This window comes from Macrotis lagotis, chromosome 1 (genome assembly GCF_037893015.1).
Source record: "Macrotis lagotis isolate mMagLag1 chromosome 1, bilby.v1.9.chrom.fasta, whole genome shotgun sequence".
Classification (NCBI taxonomy): Eukaryota; Metazoa; Chordata; class Mammalia; order Peramelemorphia; family Peramelidae; genus Macrotis; species Macrotis lagotis.
Genome location: NC_133658.1, coordinates 242,090,135 through 242,110,157, shown reverse-complemented (window position 1 = coordinate 242,110,157; position 20,023 = coordinate 242,090,135). Strand labels below are relative to the sequence as shown.

At 33.4% G+C, this 20,023-nt stretch overlaps 1 protein-coding gene across 29 annotated transcripts in view; it reads right to left on the bottom strand.

Annotated features, from left to right (window-relative positions):
* Window positions 1-20,023, bottom strand: part of DTNB (dystrobrevin beta) — a 410,081-nt gene that overhangs the window by 331,595 nt on the left and 58,463 nt on the right. For all 29 annotated transcript variants that reach the window (XR_012473465.1, XR_012473466.1, XR_012473462.1 and 26 more), the window contains exon 4: window positions 6,554-6,767. Coding sequence is in view for 23 of the 29 variants with exons in the window: in XM_074209942.1 (XP_074066043.1) it covers window positions 6,554-6,767 (214 nt within the window). In the remaining 6 variants the exon portion in view is untranslated. The remainder of the gene's footprint in view (window positions 1-6,553; window positions 6,768-20,023) is intronic.

Genomic DNA, 20,023 nt, shown 5'->3' with positions numbered 1-20,023 from the left:
AATGGAGTGAATGCCCATCAACTGGGGAATGGCTGAAAAAATTGTGGTATATGTATGTGCTGGAACATTATGTTTTTATTAGAAACCAGGAGGGTGGGAATTCAAAGAAGCCTGGAAGGATTTACATGAACTGAAGGTGACTTATATGAGAAGAACCAGAAAAACACCATACACCCTAACAGCAACACGGGGGTGATGATCAACCTTAATGGACTTACTCATTCCATCAGTGTAACAATCAGGGACAATTTTAAGGTATCTGTGATAGAGAATACCATCTGTATCCAGAGAAAGAACTTGGAGTTTAAATAAAGACCAAAGATTATTACCTTCAATTGTTTTTTTTTTTAAAGTTGTCTTATGTACTACATAATTTTTCTATCTCTAATATTTTTTTTCCTCAAGAATATGATTATTCTCCCAACACATTCAATTTTGATCAATGTATAGCATGGAAACAATGTAAAGATTATCAGATTGTCTCTGTGGGGGGGAAGGGAAAGTGGGGGAAATTATAAAATTATAAAATTACAAAAAATGATAGAAACTACTATTGCATATAATTGGAAAACAAATAAAATATTTATAAAAAAGAACTATTAGATTTTCAAGAACTGCCATAAATTTCAAATTTTCAATGAATTTATTTAAATTAAATTCTCTGAAATATTATTTGTAAATATTTTAAAAGTGAAACTACAATCCTTTCATGATAGAAAAAAATACATAATTGGTTTAAAGATAAAATTCACTCAAGCAGCTGAAACTGAAACAAATACAATAGAAAAAGGTTAAGTAGCAGACAAGCAGGAACACCAAGTGAAAATAGTCAATTAGCATTTATCAAGCAACTCCTATATCCCAGTTATTGAGCTAAGTGTTGGGAATGCAAAGAAAGCAAATAGACACCCTTTCATCAAGGATAAATCAAAGATAATCAATAGAGAGGATTATCATTAAGAAGAATCAGGAAAGACTTCTCTTAGAGGATGGAATTTTATCTGAATCTTGAAAGAAGTCAGAAAATCCAGGAAGTGGACATGAGGAAGAAGCATATTCCAGGCATGGGAGATAACCAGGGAGAAAGACCAGAGCTTGGAAATGGAGGGTCATGCACAAAAAATAATAGAGGCCAGTGTTGCTGAATAAGAGTGCATTTTGGAGAGTGGAATATAAGTAAACTAGAAATGTAGAAGAAGAAGAATAGTTTGTGAAAGGTCTTGAATGCTAAACAGATGATTTGATCTGATCCCTGAGGTGATACCTCAAGGTACCACTGGAATTTATTGAATAGCAGAGTGACACGGTAAAATATATGCAGGAAAAAGATCAATTTTTTACGGACTGAAGTAAGGAGAGACTTGGGACAGGGAGACCAGACAGTAAAGGCCTGCCGAAGTCCAGATATGAAGTGGTAAAGGTCTGCATTAGGGTAGGAGCAATATCAAAGGAGAATGGATATATATAAGGATTTTCTGAAGGTAAAATTCATGAGACCCCACAACAAATTCAATGAGAACTATGAATGCTTTATATGAATTGCTTTAGCTACAGATAAAACTCACTAAAACTCACTCAACTGGAATGATAGTCTGAAATTCCATTTATGGTTTTCACTTTCCCTGGTGTCACAGTTTGTTCATGTCTAGAAGGAAGAAGATCGATCACAAGGTTTACAAAGGTCCTATCTTGCTCTACATCTTGGAAACAGGAGGACCCAAGTTCAAATTCAGCCGCAGACACTTGACTCTTACTAGCTGTATGTCCTTGGGCAAGTCACTTAACCCTGATTGCCTTGCATCTAGGGCCATCTTCAGTGTCCCGATTCATATCTGACCACTGGACTCAGAGGTTCTGGAGGATAAAGTAAGGCTGGTAAACTTAGCACAGTAGCCTCTCACTTAGATCCAACTCACGTGCTTATCATAACATCACCTCCCTAATGCCATGGTCTTCTTTGAAAACAAAGGACAAAACATTTTTCAAAGATCTAAATCTAATGTACAGGGCATCTACTGTCAAGTTTGATAAATGAGTTGGTTAATTTTGCTGAACTACCATTTTAAAATTTTCATTTTTTATTTATTTTTCTTATCAAAGGAATGGAAAGGGATTATATCCAATCAATTAAATGATATCAATAAGCATTTGTTAAATACTACTATATATACCACACCCAATGCTAGACACTGGAAAACAAAAATGATAAAAAAAAAGAAAATGCATTTGTAAAATCAGTGATTGATAAAAATATGCTTGATCTATGGTAGAGCCTTTTGATTTTATATTGGACTGATCAGTCACAATTGGACAAACTGTACCTTGACCTCAACTTATTGATGTCATTTTAGTCTTCTTTGACAATGAAAGACAATAAACTATTACCAAAACAAAAGAAATTCCAGATAAAAGTAGATGTTTTTAATAGATAACAATTAATTTTCCACAATCATATTTTGTGATATCAAAAGGATTGCTTGTGTCAAAGGTTTTTTACAGAACAAAGTATAAAAGACCTCATTCAGTATGAGAAATGTTGATGCTTGCAACTACCACTTTATTTGAAATGATGCTTAACAAATGATATGCATAACAGCTTCAAATGGTTTAACTTGCATATGATTTTATGAGAAAAATCATTTACCCATATGTCTAAAGACATCTGGAATTAATTAATCAAGAAACTAAAAGCTCCTATTTTGTACTGCAACTGAATAAAATAAAGGAAAGATGTAATTAAAGATTCTCAGTCTATTACAGATATACACACAACACACTGTTGAAAATAATGGTAGTTTAGGTAAGTTTTTTTACTTTGCAAATTTATTCATGATAATGTTCTACCTAGATAATGTTAATACATAAAATTTTTAAATGAAAATGGTATGCGAGATAACACATACACTGATTATATACTGACAGGGGTTCAATTGTTGTCAAGACTAACTTTCTTTGCTTTGCTAGTGCTCAGTACGATTCCTAGCAGATCATAAACGTACTTTAAAAGCATCTCCTGACCAAAATACAGATCTATAAACATTAGTTTCCTTTGTATAAAATGATTATCATAATCATTTGTATAGAAAAATTGAGTGAAAAGATATATAGTATTTCAAATTGTTATAAGTAACAAACTTTGTAAAACCATTCCATTAAAAAAATGAACTTTTAAAAATTGTGGTAACAAAATACAGTTTTCTCATGCCAAAGTACCTAATGTTATCTGACCTAAGAAATTACAAAGTCTGTCCATAATAATAAAGGAAATTCATTTTATGATAAAAAAAAATTTTCTCTAAAAGTGGTATTTAGCTATTATTCTTAGAAAACTTGTGTTCTCTTTGGGGCAGGGAGTGGTACAGTGGATAAAGCACTAGCCCTGGAGTCAGGAGGACCTGAGTTCTAATTCGGCCTCAGATATTTAATAATTACCTGGCTTTTGTGATCTTGGGCAAGTTTGCAAAAAAAAAAAAAGAAAGAAAACTTGTGTTCTCTAGATAAATTATGAAAGGTCTTCTAATTTACGCTGATCAATAAATAACATAAATGCATTAGAGCTATTGGTAATAAATATACAAAATAATATTCTTGGTGCTTCCCAATTTTAAAAAATATGTTGTCAAATAAAACAGAAGTACATACCTGTTTATTAATCTCCTAACAATCTACAGAAATAATTTCATTTTATTTTTGATGGACCAAATATTTTTAAATGTGAAAAGTTGAAGAACTTATTTTTCACAGAAGAAATATGATATATTTAATCTCACATATCTGAACAAGAACCATAAACTTATCTTCTGTCACTTATTTTGCTGAAATAACCATTTAAGTCTGAATTACATTTTGGCTATATATGAATAAAGATTATCCTGATTTATCAAACAAAGCACTACAAACTTATTACTAAGAACTTTTTTTGCATAAAACTGGGCTTTCTGACTGCTGTAAAGATAAAAACATCTATCAATTAGTAGCTGAAAATATGTAAATAATAAAATAATGGCACTATGAAATTGTATCTAAAAAATAAATCCACATTTCACCAACATTATTAATATAGTTAGTTTATGGATTGAGAATTTATCATATTGAGAATCTGTTATTTTATTTTCATAATATTTTTGAAATTTTCATATTATTAAAACTTAACTTGATTTTATTTGCAGTTCATTACCAGTAGCCTGGCTACTTGATGATGAATTCTTTGGCCATCTCAACTCATGAAACAAACACAAAAAATACTAAATGGCCCTTAGTCTCAAGAAGTTCCCACACTTTTACTTTTAAAGAGAAAGAGGAACACTGTCAGACAAGAAAGCACAAGGTGCTAAAGATTGTATTGTTTTCAGATTATCTATAAATTTGAACTTAGGCACCAAATATGAGATCTTTGGCAATAAAAACTGGATTACTCAAAGAAATGAACCATATACACCCTGACATCATCACTATAAATGAAATAAGAAAACAGAAAGCAAAAGCAGTTAAATAGAAGGAATGATTCACGGGTTCTCCATTTGGAAAGAATTAAAGAAGTTGACAGAATTGTTTTCTCTTTCCAAAAACAACAAAAACATTTCATGGGGCATTTGACTATTTCTATTTCAGTGCTTGTAAATATTTGCAAAATGGCCATTAGATAAATAACTGTAGCTTATATACCAATGTCAGCTGAAGAGGATTAAAAAATACAGAAATGATAGGAAGACCCTGATTAGTTCAAGTCATGGAACCTTTGTATGGCTCCTATGTATTCAGAATCACACTATTCAAAATTATAATTATGTCAAATAAGGTAAATGTTTTCAGCACAATGGAAATATGGTGCTAATTTGAAGAATGGAGATGATGGAACTTAGAAGAAAGTGTCTAAGGAAGTCTCAGAAGTATATGTTTACAGGAGGGAGAAATGCCACTGAAAAGAACAAAGATGGGAAAGAGATATTTTAGATCAAATATTAAAAAGAACACTTGGGTAAGAGGCAACACAACTGTAAAGAAGCTGGAGGGATCATGCCACAATGTGACATCTAAATGATGTAAAGATATCAAAGGTATGAAAAAAATCAGACTTTATTAATACCAAAACCAGAACAGACAAAACAAATAAACAAAAACAAAAAACTGACCAGGAAAAAAAATCAACTAGAATTATGTTAAAACCTATAAAAAAAATTTTCAGAACCCTCTACACAAATATATACACACAGATACACACACAACACACAACACTTATCCTTGATAAAAGTATCACAGGGAAAATAGCACACCATATTATTGTCATCATACTTTTGAAAATATGGAGAATACAAGATCCCTCTGTGTTTAACTTGATTACAGAAAAGCCTTAGTTTTCTAAATGTGCTCTTCTTCTTCATTGGAACCTCCAATCACTCAATCCCTCAGGAGTCTCCCAGGACATCATACTGGTTCTAACTTCATTTTCTTCCCTTTCCAATCTGGACCCTAAAAAATTAAAGACGTCTCCTGAACACTGTTCTGCAGTTTGATCCTTCATCCTATCAACTCTCCTGATTGTCAAAAGTCATTTTGATATTCCAACATTCTCCTCTTTTCTCATTTTTTCTAACACAACTGGAATAAATCATACAATCAAATCAACTGGGTGTGTTGTATGTATATTGTCAAATCTCAACTGGGCTCTCATCAAAGCAAAGCAATTCTTTGATTTCTCTTTGATTTTCTATTTCTCTCCCTCTAAAAGGGAGTCTATAAAGACTATTCCATGATTTTTTCTTCAAATCAACTTTCTTAGATAAAGGTTTCTTAGGTAAAGAACATATGTTATCAATTAGAATGAAATTAACCCTAAATGATCATCAAAATCTGAATCCATTAAAGTAAATAAAAAATAATTTTGACATTGTACTGAAAATTCTTGACTTTCAAAGAGCTAATTTCTGTCTTTTGACAGAAAAAAGCAGGAAAACATAACAAAATGGTATGCATCTTAATGGTAGTAACCTTAACTAAAAGTTAAGTATCAACAATTTCTCCATATGTTATATTTGCTAGAACATTTTACAGATGCATAAAATATTGTATGATGGTTTAGAGAGAAGGAAAAGTGACACAATGAAAGGAAAAATTTTAATGGTTAGATTTTTTTTTAAATTCTATCTTTTGTTGTATGTCCAACTTTTTGTTGAAAAGTATGAAGGATGAATTCTTTTTAGTTGTGGATTGCAGTTTTGTTTTGTTTTTTTACACTAAATTTATTTTCCTAGTTACATTTTTCAAAGGCTATTATGGGTTTTCAATTCCTAGAGAGCAAGAAAAGTCAGTCCAAACTTTTACTTCTTCAAGGGAGCAGGGATTCAATAAAACACTATTCAACCACATGTATAATGGAATCAAATCATAAGGTTGAATTTTTCCCTGTTTTATAACTGAAAAAGGCACACAGATAATGGCATCTATTTTTTAATTGTGCTTCTACAGTTAGCAAACTTTGACAAAGCCAAATTATGAAAAGGAAAACCAGTATAAGTTTAGCAAAATGAAGAACTCAACCATATAGAGTACTAGCCTGTCATATGCTGCAATCATGAAGTTGAGGAGAAGGCTGATTGACTGTTCCACACTGATCTGGTGAGTAGAAGGCAGGCGTTTGTTCAATTGGTAGTAGATGGATGAAATGATGGTTTCCAGACGGGATACACTGATCTCAGTGTTATGGTCCAATGTGTTAAGGCCATTGTCTCGGAAGGCTTCAATCATATTCCAGATATCAACAAGGTGCACTAAAAGTGAAGAAAAAAATCAAATGTCACCTATTTTAAAGCAAAGAATATGTTTCGCATCTATCAGATTTGTATCTTGGACTTCAAGGAAAAAAGATTCCCCCAAATTCAGAGAAAACATAGGTCTGATCATTCAGTTGTCAAGCATTTATTAAGAGGTTACTATACTATATTTAAGACATTGCTAAGCATTGAGAGGACACAAAAACAAAAAAAAAATTAATAGTTGTACTTAAAAGAGTTTGCTTACATTCCAATGGGGCAAATGACATGTATATAGAGATAAGTAAATAAAAGATACATAAAAATTAAATACAAAATAACTGCTGAGCCTGAGGGCAGGAGGTGAGGAGAGGGCACTAACAACTGGAGGAATTTACAAAAGCTAGTGTAAGAAAAAGCACTTGATCTGAGGCTTGAAGGAAGCTAGAAATTCAAAAAGGTGAAAAGAATAAAGGAGTGCATGCAAAGGCACATAATGTGCAAAGAACAGTAAGCTATCCAGTTTAGCTGAGCTATACATAAAGAAGAATGAGATAATGTGACTATGGCAAGACAGGTTGGAGCTAGACTGAGAATGATGAGCAGAGAAATTTATATTTTATCCCAGAAGCAGCAGGATGCCTGCTTCTTGTGCAAAAAATGACAGGGTTCCATTTGTACTTTAGGAACATCAAGACAGTAATTCTGGGAGAAAGATAAATTAGCTGACAGAGATTTGAGATTGACAAAATGACCTGGGAAGAGTAATCAGAGTATATTAGTGGAATTTGACATGGCCAGAAGATCCTCATTCAGAAACTAATGTGAATGAGGAATGGTGTCACAGGATTCTAGGGTATAGGAAAGATAGTTCAGGATAAATGAAAAAGAATTTCTGTTAAGAAATAATAAGGACATGCAAAGTCCTCTGCTGAAAGGCAAGAAGAATGCTTTGCAAAGCATCCTGAAGAAAATAAATGAGAAAGCAACTAAAGAGATTAGAGAGCATAAATCTATAGTGATCCAAATAGTATAGTTGTTTTACTTCATCCTGAAGCAATAAATAGTATGTAAAAGATTTCAAAAGACAAGTAGTGAGAGTAATCCTGGGCTGAGGTTTGGCAAGGAATGAGCAATGAAAAGTTAGGAAGCAAGAGTTCAATGAAGAGAGAGAGTAGGGTTCATTGAAATTATTACCTAAAGGGTTAAAATTAGAAAGAAAATAAAGGTGAGATCAAGTCAGGGGTGATGGACTGGATAAAATAGAAGATATACTGAGGATGAAAAATATATCAAGATATGAGAGACAGGGAAAGATGACAAAATAGGAAGTTAAGGTCAGAATGACTTGAGTTCTTGACCATATAAGTAAAAAACTTCTATGACAAGTGAAAGTAAAATCAAAAGTATAACTTTCAATATGTGGAGCTGAGACAAAGTAAATGTATGTGACACAGATCATGCTAATAGGGGAGACTGATGAACTTGCTGGTCAGGGTATTAGAGACTCTAGAATGAGACAGGAAGGTACAATATAAAGAATAATGATCTAGGTGTCAAAAACCTCTCAGTATTTCTATAAGGAAGCTTCAAAGTCAGCTAGTACAACCTATTCATTTTAAAGATGAAAAACCTGCGACCCAAAGAAATTAAGTGACTTAGCCAAGATCATCTAACTATAGGTACAAAGATCAAGGTGGGGATTTGGGTAATTGTTCTGCCTATCTCACAGAATTATAGTAAGGATTAAAGAAGGTAATGTCAAATAATCAAAGTACTCTGCAAAGTATGGAACACTATATAAATACAATAAATGGTAATATAATACAATGTGATTAGATACAAATGAGTAAAGAATGAAATTCCAATTATAAATTCACAAATAATTTATACATTATATTACCTTAGCAGATAGCCAATCTTGAAGTCAAGAAGAGCTAAGTTCAAGTCTTGCCTTCAACACTGACTGGCTATACAACCCTGAGCATTAATGCTTGCTTTTGTCTAGACCATTCCCCAAGACAGTAAGTTAGTGAATGGTGGTTGAGTATTGACATTGATATAGGTAATTTCCAAAGAAATCACAACTCCAATTCCTTTTCTAATCTATATTTATTCAAATTTTAGGTATAAGGAACTTTATATCAAATATTTCTAATAAAGATATGAAATAAATTAAAAGCCATTATAAATAAGACAGTCATTCCCCAATGGCTAAATAGTCAGAGAATATGAAAACACATTTCTCAGAAGAATTACAAGTTATTAAGTGGATATAGCCCCTTATGACAAAGGGGGCAATGTGAAGTATATTTTTTCTTGTGTAGTAGACAGACAGTAGAAGAGACAGAAAGATCATAGGAAACAGAAACCACACAAGACAGGAAAAATCTAGACTCTTGAGTTCCCTGAAGAGGATGGAGACCATGGGATGTATATACTTATACCAGCATCAGAGGCCAGTTGATTGCAAGGGAAGAATGCTATTATCCTAAACTGATTATAAACGTGTACAGTTGGAGCTTTAACTAGCTCACTGACCTGCTTAAGGACTAATGTGTCTGAAAAATTGTGCTGTTGCCCTGGAACCAGGTGAATTTATCCCCTCTCTGCTCACTCTCTTTCAAACTGGCATGCATACTCTTAAACTTAGGTAACTTATTTTCTATACATTTATAATGAAAATGAACTCTAAAGAAAAGTGGTCTTATTGAATTCTAAAAGAATGTTTACTATAAATGAATAGACCACTTTATCATGATGGATAAAGGGAAAACCTTAGGAACCCATAATCAACGAATCTCACTTGCCAACTGCCAAATAAAGTTAGGAAAAGGTCATTAAAGTCATTTAAAAAATTTTTAAATATGTAAGAGAAGTTCTAAAGGCAATGCAAACAGGTGAGCTTTGAAACTAGCCTGTTGAATTTATAATATATATTTTAAAAGCAAGCTATACATAACAAAGATAAGCAGTTTTACAAATTTTTTTTTCTAATCTACTTTGTACAGGGAAATGGTCTTGATTTTCAGAATAAAAAATAAATTTAATTGCATCTTCATCCTTTTTTGTATATACTATTAGTCTTACTTGATGAATTTACCAGTTTTTTGGGTTTGGGTATTTGGTTTTTTTTCCCCCAAGGTTAAGTAACTTGGCCATGGTCACATAACTTAGGTAATTATTAAGTAACTGAGGCCAAATTTGACCTCAGGTACTCCTGACTCCAGGGCCAGTGCTCTATACATTGTGTCATCTAGCTTCCCCCATTCACTAGTTTTTAATGGCTTTTTCCCCCTTCTACTTTTACTCTCTCTTCCAAGAGATCAATATATTTAGAAATGGAATTTTGATATCTAAATAAGTAGAACCAAAACAGCAGAATGGTAAAAAGTAGTACAGCGAACTCTCCTCCACAAAACTTCTCTAAACAGATCTATTAAATGTATCAGAACAAATGCTGATGAGGAAATTCACAAAAGGTCACAGTGAGTCAAACCCACAGCAGCAAGTAGAGACAGACAGGGAAGTGTGGACACTCAGAACAGGGTCCAGGCAAGAACACACTGTACATGAAGTACTCCAGTACCCGGGGTGAGGCTATGTACCAGGGCAAAAAGAGATCCCAGATCTGTACCAGACCCACAGTGGGCTGGTGCAAATTGGCAACTTTGCCAATCTCTACTCATTTCAGGATCACAAATCCAGAAAGGGGATCTGAAGAGAGGAATAGCAACCTCAGGTAGGGTGATCCCACATGGTCTACCTAAACAGGAGGAAGTTCAAAAGCAATCTGGCTCAGAATCCAAAAGCAGGGTCTCATTTCTAACATCTCACTGAGCTTATTGAGGATTAACCAGGACAGGAATTTCAGAACAATGGGGAGCCTACAATTCTAGCTCAGAGTCAAATGAATTCTGCAGGTAGCTCAGAGAGACTGAGTTCAATAAACTTCTACTCTTGATCATACCCCAAACCAGGTCAGAAACTAGCAAAACTACTTGGAGAAGGGGGCAGAAATCAACCTCTGCCCTAGAACAGACAACTTTGGTAGTAATGAAAGCTTTCAGATCCCTAGTCTGTCCTGAGATCCCAGAATAACACAACATTAACTCAAGAAAGCAGCAATCATCCAGATCTTCCCTCCAAAAGTGTACAGACTCCAACTCTATCATTAAATTCAAAGTGAGGGAGAAAGCTAAAAGAATGAGAAAACAAAAAGAGACCATGCCACAAAAAGTTACTATGGTGGAAAGGAAACTCAAAACATGAAAAGACTAGAATGACTACAAAATATCCTCAAACAAAACAGAAAATTTCAACTAGAATTCCTCAAAGACATAAAACAAAAATTTTTAAAAGAGTTTTAAACTGCTTTTATGAATGGAATGGAAATGTTAGAGGGGAAAAATGGAAAACAATGAGTTATGGAAGAAAGAACAAGAAAGTGAATTCAAAGCTTAATATAAGAAGTACCTATTCCTAAGGAAAAATCTCCCTAAAAATTTGAATAGACCATGTAGAAAGTCAATGACTCCATGACACACAAGAAATATTAAAACAAAGTCAAAATACAAACAGAAGAAAATCTAAGATATTTTAAAGGAAAACAACTAACCTCCAAAACAAATTGAAGAGAGAAAAATTAAGAATACTTAGATTATCCAAATTTCATGACCCCCCAAAAGACTGGAATCCTTTCAAAAAAATTTCAAAGAAAACTGCTTTGAGCAAAGTAGAAATAAAAACAATCCACTGGTGACTTCCTTAAAAAAACTCCAAAATTAAAACTCTCAGGAATACCACGGTCAAAATCCAAAGTTTAAAGGTAAAAGAAAAAATACTGCAAGTAAAGAAAGAATTTAACCACATAGGAATCAAGTCAGGTTCATACAAGATTTAGTAACTTCCATTAGAGAGATACAGTAAATTTGGAATACGATATTCAAAAAAAGGCAAGTCTTGGTCTACAGCCAAGAATAACTTAACCAGAAAAACTGCATATAATACAAGAAAAAAAATTTAATAAAATTAAAGATTTCTAAGCATTTCTGGTGAAAAGATCAGAGTTGCATACAGCAGGTAAAGAGAAATGTTAAAAAAAATAAACATGAATGAAGAATGATAAAGGACTAAACAAGGATAAACTATATTCAAATATGAGCAGATGATACATGTATCCTCGATGAACCATAACACCATCAAGGGTCATAGAGGAAGTTCAATTAAATTTCATAGGAGTTCTTTTATGTCCTAATGATCTTACGAAAAGAATGGAAATAGAGAAAAATACCCCACAGGATGGGGGGGGGGAAGAGAGCAAGACAGGCTGAAGAATATTATCTCACATAATCATAGTGTCCAGGAAGACATCTATACAAATCAGGGGGAGAGCACAGGAAAGGAGTGTCTGACACCTAAACCTCACTCTCATCTAATCTGATCAATAAAAAAAGGAAGAATATAAAGACATAGTTGGGTACAGAAACTTACTTCACTCAACAAAAAAAATAGGAGGGAAAGGGGAGAAAAGGAAAGGGAGAATTAGAAGAAGAGTTGATTAATGGAAGGATTAGTCCTAAGGAAAACCAACTAATTTATGTAAAAAAAAATTATGGCTCTTTTTGAAGTGAAAAAGAATGCAAATCTGAGGGGTTATCATAAATTGGAGAATCAATGAAAAAGATGTTGTTTATAAATATGATAGAATACTATTGGTGCTGAATTTGCCAGCATAATAACCACAATTTCAAAGGACCAGTGATGAAACATGCTACTCACCCTCCTGAGAGAGGTGAGTAGAACTCAAAATATATAATGAGACAAATGTTTTTTAGACATAGGCAACGTGTAAAGTTACTTTGATTATGTTTTTCTTGTATTCTCAATTGGGGGCAGGAGTTTAGGGTAGAAGGATGAGAAAGTGAATTCTGAATGAATGAAACAATGTTTTAAAAGATAACAACTGACATTGTAAAATACAAATCAATTATTCTTAACTTAAAATTTTAGAAAAAATCTAAGGAAAGATAATTTTGATATAACATGTTTAGGTTTATAAAAATAATGGAATTAAGTTTTCTATTATTTAATATTTTAAATGATATATGTGTAAACTTTTTAGCAATGTTATACACTATACCTTCAGAACATTTCTCTGTTAATATTCTCAATATTCAGAAACAAAACCAATTCAATTATGATGCATTTCCATCTTAGAGAATTCTCTTCTTTAGGCTGAGACAGTGAATTATAAGAAACAAGAGGTCTCTTCCAACTCCATAATATGTGATCCTATGATCTTTAAGGAACTTGAGAGCCCTAATACTCTTAAGTATTCATTTTACAAATAAGAAACTGAGGACCACAGGTTTAAGTGACTTGCCCAAGGTCACATGGATAATAAGCATCAAAAACAGAACTTGAACTCAGGTCCTCTGACTCTAAAGTCATTGCTTTTTCTAACTACCACACTATACATTTTACTACCATCATAAATTTATTCCTCCATTTAATATAAACTTTTAATTACACACAATTTACTGTATTGTTATATCTATGACATCTTTTTTTATATTGTTTAAAATTTTAATTCTGTTACTTTATACTAATATATTAAAAATAGGTACTTGGAGATGTGAGTAAAAATTTCTTACAAGTATCATTTTTGCTGTTTTCAGCCACTACTATGCTAAAGTTTTCTATATTATACATTGTCCTCCTTTGGATGTGGTTTTGTGATTTTTTTAAACTACCTATCCCTCAAAATAGAATTCAAAGCTTTCTCAATCAGGTGAGCAAGCTTCTTGCCAAATATTTATTTTGGTTTCCAGGCTTCAAAATTTACACTCTCTTCCTCAGTCATCTTCTTGTTATCAGAAGCTATATCATAGGGAAAACCAGATATTATTCTGTGATGGCATCTATATCACTGTTAATTCTCTATATTGTCCTCTCTTAGAAATTCAGTATCTTCCAAAATGAGAATAAAAAACTTTGACTACAAATCCTACAGTTGAATACCTAGATCTCTAGTGAAACATTCTAGATTTCTTCCAACACATATTTGTTCTAAATTTACTCAATGGAAAAGCAAAAAATAGATTTTAATCAGTGAGTTTGATGAGTCTTGCAAGCATTTATTTTATCTCATCAAATGCTTCTTCAAGAACAATGGACACTGTGATGGAACACTATTGTTCTATAATATAATAATAATCATGAAGAACAGGATTTCAGAAAAGCTGGGAAATACTTGCATGAATTGATGTGGAAGTGAAATGAGCAGAACCAGAAGAACATTATACATGCTATATGGAGTCTTGATCAACTATGATGGACTTGTTCACTTCAGCAATATAATAATCAAAGACAATTTTAAAAGACATAAAAATACCATCCACATCGAGAGAACGAACTGTGAAGTTTAAATGAAGACCAAAGCTTATTACCTTCAATTTTTAAAAGTTGTCTTATGTATTATGACATCTTTTCTCTCTAGTGTTTTCTTTCTTTTATTTGTATTTGATTCTTCTCCCACAACATGACAATATGGATCTACTGTTAAGCATGGCAGAGTCTATATTAGATTGCTTTCTGTCAAGGGAAGAGGGGAAGGGAAGGAGGGAGGAAAACGTACAACTCAAAACCTTGCAAAAAATGAATGGTAAAAAACTACCAATGCATGTAGTTGGAAAGACAAATAAATAAAATATTTTTTTAAAAAAAGAATTGCAAATACAAGTTGAGAACTTCAGATCTATAACCAACTGATTAAGACTCTTGCCTTAGTCTGTAATGCCTATAAATACTTTGCATTTCATTGAAGATGGAATTTCAGAATCAACATCTGAAATGAATCCCTTATCTGTTCTATATGGTGATTTGATACAGGATTTCTTCTGCTCTGTCACTATGTGATGGTGCTTTTTTCCTTTGAGGAAAAGACCAGTCCAAAGCAAGTCTGCTATAAATTGAAGACACCACCAGAGAGCGCAGTCAGGGCCTTTTAGTCCTTGCTTCCTCAACCCTGTGAAATGTCCTGATAATTAAATTCAACTTCTATTTTTGTCTCTTCCTATAGGCTAATCCAAGCTTAAATTTAAAGTAAGCTAGGTATTATTATAAGAGAAAATGAGAAGAAAATACATTCTAGTTTCCATTCCCTGGAGATGATGATGAGGAGAGATGTCTGATAGTACTGCCAATAATCAGATCTCCTAATCCCAGTTCCTCTCCACACTGGCATGAAGTGCAGGCTACTTCAACAGAATCCCAAGAGGTGTCTGAACTCTGTGGAGTCAGATACTGAGGATGTTAAGAAGCACCCGTCTTCTGGACTCTTGACTGGGGGGCATTATTTGCCCATTAGCTGCCTCTTTATTACTTGGATCAAAGGTTAAACAGACATCAGTGTCTCTATATCTGGAGAGGTCCCAGATATGACACTACCCTGGGAAAGTCATCCCCAACTTAGCTGCAAAGCAAAAAGTATTCAACAACTTTAACTATGTTCCTAAGGGCTGCTAGCACTGCTTCTCTCCAAAGAACAATGAACAAACTGGACCCTTCCATCTTCCTCATGCTCTGTAATTTATAATTTTTAAAAGACCTTGGGGGGGGCGGCTAGGTGGCACAGTGGATAGAGCACTGGCCCTGGAGTCAGGAGTACCTGAGTTCAAAACTGCCCTCAGACACTTAATAATTGCCTAGCTGTGTGGCCTGGGGCAAGTCACTTTAATCCCATTGCCTTGCAAAAACTAAACAAAAAAAAAAAAAGGCCTCAGAAGTTTTCTCCCATAACACAGGGGTCTCAGATATATACACACACACACACACAAACACACAAGAGAGCTTGGTCCAAAGACACCGATAAAGGGGAATGAAATAAGTCCATATTAATATTATCCCAAAAACAATTTATACCAAAATGGAGGGCTGTCTCTTCAGGGATGCATGTAAAGGAGGTGGCATTTATTTTAGCTTTCAAATAAATGCAACAAGACTCAATAATTTCATCGTATACTTATTCATTTGATCATCTAAGTGAGCAGTTCACATGAAAAAAACTATAATTTATTTTCTAACATTTCCTATAGAAGATAAAGTAAAATTTCATAAAGAACTGTACAAGATTCTCCAAATGTATGTATAACATGATGAACTTCACCTTAACTACAAAAGTAGACATGAGGGGGAAAAAATTTCTTTTTAAAGTTTAGGTACAAAGAGAATCATTTTTAAAAAAAAGCTCCAGATTAAGTAATGAAACTTGCCAAAGGCTTGAAAATTGCTTGAAACATTCATGCTTGGAGACCATGGATACTTTTTTTCAAAAAGACAATCTGGAGTTGCTGAATATGGAAAGTACTGACCAACAGGATAAAAGATTATTTCACTATAACTTGATAGTAAAGAATATGTTATCAAGACAGAATTCTTTAAGAATCAAGCATCTCACAGGAATAAGATGAACTGATTAGAACAAAAGTCAAAATTCAATACCAAAATTTAAAAAGAAAGATACATTGCAAATTAGCTGGAAGAAGTCCTAGACTAGGAGTCAGAAGATCTCCCTAGGCCTCAGTCTTATCATCTATAAAATGAGGAGGTTAACTAAAAGACCTCCAAAGGATCCTTCTAGCTCTAAAGCTCTAATCCAACCTTCCATGATAATAAAAGATGACAAAAATAATATTGTACACAATTAAAATAGACCTAGTTAACCTATTTTGAAAAATGCACAAGGAAAAGCACTGACTTTTCTCACTATTTATCTTAGAGTAATTTATCTGAAACACAACATTTACCACGACAAGGAGTCCAAAAGAGTTCAGAAACTACCTTAATCAGCCAACATTCTCTCCTTGGCAAGCTTTCTGGTTGACAAGCATAACTCCAGTTCTGAATATAACTTTATGTTCAAAACATCATAGAGAATGACAGAAGATTAAAAGCAACAACAACAACAACAATAAACCAAAAATCTAGGTGTGAGGTGCTGGGGGGCCTGCACTAGAGTTATGGCAGTGTCAGAGAAAAGAAGGGATATTCAAGAGATGTTGCAAAGGTGAAATCAACAGGCCTTGACATCAGATTGGATGGGGGGGGGATTAGGAATAGTGAGGAGTCCAAGATGACTTCTAGGTTACAAGATTGGAGTCTGGGAGGATTGTGTTGTTCTCTACCTTAAGCAACTGGGGGTACTGAGAGGGGGGAGGCTTTGATGGTAAATATAATTAATTCTATTTTGAACATTTTGAATTGAAGATGTCTACTGGACACCTAGCCTGAGATATCTTAAATGAAGATAGGAGATTGGAGGTTAGCAGGGTAATAAGGAAGATTTAAGAATCATCAGTGCAGAGATAATAATTAAATTCGTGGAAGATGATGAGATCACTAAGTGCAACAGTATATAGATGGAGAAGAGAGGAGGGTTCTATTCTGGGCCCTACAGTTAGAAAACATGATCTGGAGGAAAATACAGCAAAAGACACAGAGAATTAGTGGTCAGATAGGAGGAAGAAAACCAGGAGAGAACCATCCTGATAAACTAGAGAGAAGGGATTATCAAGGAGGAAAAAGTGATCAAGAGTGACAAAGATCACAGGAAAATCAAAGAGAAAGAGTACTGAAAAACCAAGAGGTCATTGATAACCTGAGAAAAAGCAGTTTCAGTGATATGTTAAGGTCAGAAGTTATATTATAAGGAATAAAAAGAGAGTAGGAGAGAAAGTGGAGGCACCTAATAGAGAGGGACATTTTAAAAAGTTTAGGTACAAAGAGAAATCAGAAAATAGAAGAGATATGTAACTTACCCATGGTTATACAAATACAAAGGATAAGGGGAATTATTTTTTAAAATTTTATTATCTATTTTTAACTTTTTTGAGAAGGCAAGCAACATAATATCAATTATACATGTGAAATCATGCAAAACATATTTCCATATCAGCCATTTTTAAAATTTTCCTTTTAAAAAAGATAAAATTATACTTCAATTTGCATTCAGAATTCCTCAGTTCTCACTGTTGAGGTAGATGGTATTTTTTCATCACAAGTCCTGGAATAACCTTGGATCATTACATTGATCAGAGTAAAATCTTCCACAGTTGGTCACCATTACAACATTGTTATCATTGTGCTCAACAATCTTCCAGGTCTTTTCACTTCATTTTATATCAGTTCAAATAGATCTTGCAATGTCTTTCTGAAACCACCTCACTTCATTATTTCCCAACAGCCATCAACAAATAAGTACCACAACTTGTTCAGACATTTCTCAATTTATAAGCATTCCCAAAATTTCCAATTCTTTGCCACAAAAAACAGAACTACTATAAACATTTTGGTTTAAATGTTCTTTTCCTTTTTCTTTGATCTCTTTGAGATACAGATTTGGGCCTCATTCCAAATTGTTCTCCAGAGTGGTTGGACTAGGTCACTTCTCCACCAACAACTCATTAGTGTACCTATTTTTTCCCTCATCCCCTCAAGCATAAGTCATGCCTCATAGCTGTGAGGTAGTATTTCAGAATTATTTTAATTTGTCTTTCTCTAACCAATAATTATTTAGAGCATTTTTATATGACTAAAGTTAGCTTTCATTACTTCTGAAAACTGTCTGTTTATATCCTTTGGCCATTCATCATTTGGGAAATGGCTCTTATTTTAATAAATTTGACTCACTTCTATATTTAGAATTCATTTGAGAAATTATGCTTTTATCAGAGAAACTTACTATAAAATTTTTGATATTATTTCACTGTCTTCGGAGCCTTTTAGCAAAATGTAGTTTCCCTGATTATTCCTTGAAATTAAAATCTATTTTTTTTTTTTTTGCTTTGAGATCATGATTGTCCTTCACTTTTCTTAGTTTAAAATGAAACATATTAGATTTTGCTTTATTTTAAATGGGTATGGTTTTCGGTTTCAATTGTGTCTCTTACAGACAACATACTGCTGGATTAGATTTTTTTTAAGGTTTTTGCAAGGCAAATGGGATTAAGTGGCTTGCCCAAGGCCACACAGCTAGGTAATTATTAAGTGTCTGAGACTGGATTTGAACCCAGGTACTCCTGACTCCAAGGCCGGTGCTTTATCCACTAGGCAACCTAGCCGCTCCTGGATTAGATTTTCTAATCTATTCCACTGTCCACTGCCATTTGGGTATGCTCATCCCATTCACATTCACAGTTACTATCATTAACTGGGTTTTTCCCTCCATCCCATTTTCTTCTGTTTATTCTTCTGCCTTTCTTTTTATCCTGTCCCTCCACAAAAATCTATTTTATGTCTAACCACTGAAAGAGAAGAATTATAGACTAAGATCAGGAACTTCTCTACTGCACCATTCTACCCCTCAATTGGAGAGAAATAGTTTGCAGTGATCTTGAGAAAAAATCCAAAAAACCCAGAGTTGGAAAAAAGAGCAACAAATGAACAAGGACTCAAATTATAGCAATCTATCATTAATACCAGTGAAACTAAAACATATAATTTGTGCTTTATTTGTAAGTGGAAATGGAATTGAAGAAACTGAAAATAGTAAAAATAGCTGGACCTTAACCAAAAGATAAAAGAGGATCACAGGGTTCAGAATGTCAAATTCCCTCACTCTAAAGAGAAAGATCCTAAGGTTCACTAAGGTTATGTGACTTGATCAAGGTAACACAGGCAAACAGAGGCAAAATACACAAATATTAGAGCAATGAGTCTAATTTTTAAAACTAAAGGATATATTTTCAAAATGACTCAAGAAACTTCCCAAAGAACAAAAACACAGCCAATATTTGAGGAAAAGAGAGAAAGAGAGAAAGGGAAAAAAAGGAGAAAAAAAGAGAAAAAGAATGAGAAGGTATCAGACAACTATAGAACCATGGGCTTGTTTCCATATTATCAAAAATATATTGAAAGAATACTTGATAAATACATGAGAAGGGATTAGGAAGGCTTTCACGAACTTTTTTTTAATACACAACATGAAAATAGAAGATTTTAGAATACATATTGTTATTTCATTCTAAATATTTATCAATGTCTCCTATATGCCTGGCACCATCCTAAGAACTGAATTACAAAAACAATTTGCTCCGAAAAGCAAAACACAACCTTGAAAGTTCCCTTTGACCAATATCTCTATAATGGTAACCTCTTCCGGAATCTATGTATTTTTCCTACTGACCCATCTTATAAGCCGGAAAAACCACTATTGAAAATTCCTATTCATAATGCAATAAAAGTCATATGCAATACTGGGCCAAGGAGATATA